Source organism: Amphimedon queenslandica, unplaced genomic scaffold (assembly GCF_000090795.2).
Source record: "Amphimedon queenslandica unplaced genomic scaffold, v1.1 AMPQUscaffold_13518, whole genome shotgun sequence".
Taxonomy (NCBI): Eukaryota; Metazoa; Porifera; class Demospongiae; order Haplosclerida; family Niphatidae; genus Amphimedon; species Amphimedon queenslandica.
In genome coordinates, this window is record NW_003546246.1 from 59,955 (window position 1) to 64,725 (window position 4,771).

General features: G+C 35.8%; 2 protein-coding genes and 1 long non-coding RNA gene across 6 annotated transcripts in view; 2 read left to right on the plus strand and 1 right to left on the minus strand.

Annotated features, from left to right (window-relative positions):
• Positions 1-939: 939 nt before the first annotated feature.
• On the minus strand, positions 940-1,756 carry LOC109583298 (leucine-rich repeat-containing protein 40-like). Of its 2 annotated transcripts, XM_019998577.1 has the most exons (3): positions 1,565-1,756; positions 1,243-1,345; positions 940-1,032 (listed from the first exon to the last, which is right to left on the minus strand). In XM_019998577.1, exons 1-3 carry the CDS (start codon positions 1,738-1,740, stop codon positions 955-957), a joined length of 357 nt encoding a protein of 118 aa, XP_019854136.1. In that variant the 5' UTR covers positions 1,741-1,756; the 3' UTR covers positions 940-954. The 2 variants fall into 2 exon arrangements, 1 of the variants encoding a protein (XP_019854136.1); XR_002185452.1 differs by lacking the exon at positions 940-1,032 and having other exon boundaries at positions 1,335-1,423; positions 1,565-1,657.
• A 49-nt stretch (positions 1,757-1,805) lies between these two features.
• On the plus strand, positions 1,806-4,543 carry LOC109583287 (rab9 effector protein with kelch motifs-like). 3 transcript variants are annotated; one of them, XR_002185450.1, is made up of 4 exons: positions 1,806-1,823; positions 1,978-2,463; positions 3,806-3,957; positions 4,052-4,091. XR_002185450.1 is itself a non-coding variant. In XM_019998566.1 (3 exons), the coding sequence occupies exons 1-3, from the start codon at positions 1,811-1,813 to the stop codon at positions 4,524-4,526; spliced, it is 519 nt and encodes a 172-aa protein (XP_019854125.1). In that variant the 5' UTR covers positions 1,806-1,810; the 3' UTR covers positions 4,527-4,543. The 3 variants fall into 3 exon arrangements, 2 of the variants coding, with proteins under 2 accessions (XP_019854125.1, XP_019854122.1); XM_019998566.1 differs by lacking the exons at positions 3,806-3,957; positions 4,052-4,091 and adding an exon at positions 4,507-4,543; XM_019998563.1 differs by lacking the exon at positions 4,052-4,091 and having other exon boundaries at positions 3,806-4,038.
• A 4-nt stretch (positions 4,544-4,547) lies between these two features.
• LOC109583309 (uncharacterized) overlaps positions 4,548-4,771 on the plus strand; it is a 1,856-nt gene continuing 1,632 nt past the window's right edge. The window contains exon 1 of the long non-coding RNA XR_002185458.1: positions 4,548-4,680. This is a non-coding gene — a long non-coding RNA (uncharacterized LOC109583309). The remainder of the gene's footprint in view (positions 4,681-4,771) is intronic.

Below are 4,771 nucleotides of genomic sequence, written 5' to 3' on the forward strand. Positions count from 1 at the left end.
CCTAACATATAGGAGAGACTATAATAGAAGAGAGGGAGGGAGAGATATACATAGAGAAAGGAAAGAAGGAAAGGAAGAGAATGAGGGGGAGGAGGGAAAAGGAGGGAAGAAAAATAGAAAGAAGAAAGGGAAGAAAGAAAAGAAACAAGTAAAGAAATGAGAAAATGGAGAGAAAAATACATATGTACATGGTGATAGGAAATGTTTCCTGTTTTTCTATCACTTTTCCTTCGAATTGTGTGCCACTGCTTAGGTACAGTTTTCATAGATTAGTAAAGTGTACGAATCAAGTTAGCAAATTACCATATAGCGCTTTATTTTGGCGATTTTGCTGTAAAATTGTAATTGGCAGTTTTTAATTTGGCGATTTTTGTCTACATGTGCATTACTGAGCATGCGCATTGATGATTGGTGGTTTTAATATTGGCGATTCGGCTTGAAAACCACCAATTGCCAAAATAAAACTCCGCCAAATTAAAGCGCTATAGGGTAATAAGTTAACTACAATGAAGCAGCTAAAAGCAAAAAAAAAACAAAAAACATGCAGTACATGTACATGTATCATTAACTGAAAATGACTATAAATACACATGTACATGTACATGTATCAATTAATGCACAATGATATGAAGACAAATTGAGGTAATACTGTCCATGCAGTATAGCTAATAGGAGGAGCACATGAAATAAAAGCTGAGATCCCTCCCTCCCTCTCTCTTACTTCTCATTATTTCAAGTATTCTCATTCAATCTATTCTCTCATCAACATTATTCTGATACACATGTACATGTACATACATGTACATGTATAATGGTACAGTATATGTACATGGATCCATTTCTGTTAGTGTATGAATCTGTTTCAATTCCATATTAGGACTTACATGTACATGTATCCTTTTCACAGACCATGAGAGATATACATGTACATATGGTAGAGAGTGGATACAATATTCACCTTGCAAATATTCTAGATAGTTTATCCAGTATGATCACATTATTAGGTAGACATGTTAACTCATTGTACTGGACCTATAATAACAATAACACACAACATGTAAACATAATTATGAGTCTTTATACAAAAATAAACAACAAACTAAACTATAAACAAATCTACAACATTCAAGGGAGTTGTCTCAAAGCATGCAGTATACCATGCTATTACAATTTAATTCATACATACATGTACACTAAACATGTATTATAATGATATTAAAAATCTTATATTTTCATTCTCACCTCAAGCGCTGACAATGAATTAAAGTTTTCAATATGTTCAGATATTTCTTTGATTTTGTTAGATGATAGATCCAGTCTAGTCAGTTCGACCTGGTCCCACCATCTCTCAAATGAAACAGTACTACCATCAGGAGGATCAATATTGAGTCTTCACAGTTTAGGAGGAATAACACTAATGCCCCTGTAATTATAGACACAAACCCACTAACTTTCATGCATCCAGTCCACATGTTCATTAATTTAATGTGTCATAAAAATGAAAATCAAAAAATCACTTTTGGTGAATTAAAAAACATGTTACAAGTCTCACACAGCCTCCTACCTGTTTGACAGGTTCAGTGAACCGGTTTTACGAGCTTCTTTCAATAAGGATTCTGGTACAGTCCCCTCCTTACCTACCCCATCACTTTGACTAGGAGAGTTGAAGAAGTTGGGATTTGGTTTGAGTCTAGTAGAACCAGCAGGAGATTTTTTACTGGCACCACGACTGGAACTCATTTTATGAATTTTGGATAAATGGGTGTGGTCTTATGTTGCATAGTTTGGGTGGGGCTGTTATTTTGCAAGAATGGCATCTAAAAGTGAGGGCCACTATTCTCTTCTCTTTGTATCTCTTTCATTCATTCTTTGTCTCTCTTACTCTCTCACTTACTTTACTCCTCTGTATCCTGTCCTTATTCTAACTCATCACTATATTACTGTTACTCTGTTACTGGTACCTCTTGTTCTCTATAGACTATCAACCAGTGGAGAGATGGGCACACTCCACAGTAAAGGTAGGAGACTACCTATATATGTGGGGTGGGGCCGCGTTTAGAGTACACTATGATGTGATGGAGGTGTATCACTTACCAACTGGTGCTTGGGACCAGAAACCTACTACTGGTACCCCACCACCAGGTACCTGGGGCTATTCATCAGTTGCTATTGGGAAGGACATATATTATTTTGGTGGAGATGATGGTGGTGGTTATCAAAACAGCTTACAATGTTTCAATGTGGATTCATTGAAGTGGAAAAAACTCTCTCCTTCTAGTTCTGATTATAGTCCAATGAAGAAGGCCTACTGTGGAATAATATCAGTTCATTTTGATGGTGAAGACTTTCTTATAATAATTGGAGGAATTGGATCATTTTATATCGATACTCCAAAGCAACCTGATGCTCAGCATTCAGCTACTGGTAGATGTAATGAGATACATTATTACAAGATTTCATCAGGTCAGTAATTCTCATCACTGATACACAATAGTTGATGAGTATTTTAAACTGAATAATTTATATTAATGTACATAAAACAGATTGTTAATAATTAAGTGTGTTTGTTAGTGTGTCATGTGTTTGTGTGTGATGGTGACGTGTGTCTATATGTCACGTGTGTGTGTGTACTAATACATACATTATGATGTGTCTGTGTATTATAGTGCATATAATGTATGTGAGAATTTATGAATGTATGACGTGTGTATGTGACGTGTATCTATAATGTGCATGTTATGTGTGTGTGAGTATTATCATGTATCTGTGTGTGTGTGATGTTTGTACATGTACATGTATCTATACATAAGCTAATGTGACATGAGTGTGTGTGTGTAGGTTCATGTTATTTCAGGGGCGTATCCAGAAATGGGGAAAGGGGGGTGCTTTTGCGGCGGTAAAACGGCATTTTTCTTTATTTTCGTAAATTACGGGTGGGGTCAAAATTATTTCAAGCATCTAGTACTTCTGACAACTTCTGATTGCTCCTTAAAGCTCTGGAAACTGCTGAAATAATGATCAGGGGGCTAGATAACTTCATTAAGAGGCTTGGTAGTGATGCAAAAGTCCAGGATTTGATCAATTTTTTTCTGAGCCCAGCCATGAGGGGGGGCTCAAGCCCCCCTCAGCCCCTGCCGGATACGCCCCTGTATTTATTATCATTTTTAATAAAGTTCTGTATCACATGAGTCACAAATTACCCACATACAATGTTCCATGAGTTTTGTTTAATTATTCATTAATAATCATAACTGACATGTACCAGAATAGATTAGTAATCTTCAAATAAGGAGACCCCCTGGACCTCTCCTTTATGTGTACAGGTGTGGTGTGTGTGATGGTGTGTGTATCCATACATGAGTGTATCTGTGTGTGTGTGTGTGTGGGTGTGTGTATCATGTGATAGTGATGTGTGTCTATGCATGATGTGTATGTATAAGTAATAATGTACACACATATACACATACATATGTATGATGAATGTGTATAATGTATGTGTGTGTATTTGGTAAGTAAGTGTACATGAATGTTTGTACATTATTACTAGGCGAATGTAGAACATTGAAGGGGCGAGCACAAGCTAGCATGGCAATATACAATGTTTAGATGTCACAAAGGCTAATGTTGTCAAATTGTAAATTGAATGATACACATGCAGAGCACTGAGCTCAGAACTTGTGACTTGCATGCAAGGAAATTTTATAGCTTGCTCTTCTCTCTTTATTAGCAGTGAAGAATCTCAGTTGTAACTTTAATAAGTATAATTTAATTTTTACTATGATATTTTCAAGCACAGTACTTTTAGACTCTCTTTTCTCTGAAGAGCCATTTGAAGTGCTTTTATATTCTGTCATTCAACCATAATTAATAAAAACTTGAAGATTTATGTGTGTTTTCTTGAATTTTCTCTGCTGATGAAGTGTCTTGACAAGAGATCTGTCCGTAAGATTGGCTAAGGTAGGTGCCATTTTAATTTCATTGCAACCACACCCACATCAATAAAAATATTTCATTAGAATGCTACCGCATTAGATCATTGATTTTAAAATAGATATTGTGCACACATGGGTGTGACCAGAATAGGCGTGACTGGAGACGTACGTACATACATACATACATACGGAGGGAGGGAGGGAGACTTCGCCTGAGTGGGGCGAGCTTATGCTCGCCCCAATTAGATCAATGGATATCTCCTGATGTTGCTGGAGACAGACCACCTCCTATTGATTCCTTCACTCTAACACCAGTTACTAATAACACTGCGGTAATGTTCAGAGGCTATACTGATAATGGAGTCAGTAATAAACTGTATATGATAAGTTTCACTAAGACATCAGTGGTGAGTTAATACTGTAGGATGGGTTTTGATTGTGAAATTCTTTTGTTTGTAAATTGTGGGTTTCCAGTTAAATTGCAATTGAAAGAATTATTTTTCGTCAAAGAATTATTTTTTATCAATATTAATGAATGATTTATTTTATTACATTGATTTTATTTTTCTCTCAGGATATATTAGAAGTACCTAATCCTGGAGGATCAGTACAATGGCCTAAGGAAAGATATGATCATTCCAGTGTACTGATTACCACTAGTTCAGGACCACACTTACTAGTGGTGGGTGGATTACCTACCTATGATGTATGGTTATTGGACATTAACAAAAGAAAATGGAAAGAACTGGTAAGTATTATATTATATGATGCTTGATAATGAAACATAAAGTGATTAACTAAATTTGTAACTCATGAGGTTTGTAATATACATGTACATA

What these genes read in the sequence shown, in the direction of transcription:
- LOC109583298 (XM_019998577.1), bottom strand. Translation starts at nt 1,740, where the DNA reads ATGAGTTCCAGTCGTGGTGCCAGTAAAAAATCTCCTGCTGGTTCTACT. An exon ending in TCACTGAACCTGTCAAACAG is followed by an intron (nt 1,346 to 1,564) that starts GTAGGAGGCTGT and finishes TTCATTTGAGAG; the next exon opens with ATGGTGGGACCAGGTCGAAC. An exon ending in ATTCATTGTCAGCGCTTGAG is followed by an intron (nt 1,033 to 1,242) that starts GTGAGAATGAAA and finishes TTGTTATTATAG; the next exon opens with GTCCAGTACAATGAGTTAAC.
- LOC109583287 (XM_019998563.1), top strand. An exon ending in TTATTACAAGATTTCATCAG is followed by an intron (nt 2,464 to 3,805) that starts GTCAGTAATTCT and finishes CAGTACTTTTAG; the next exon opens with ACTCTCTTTTCTCTGAAGAG.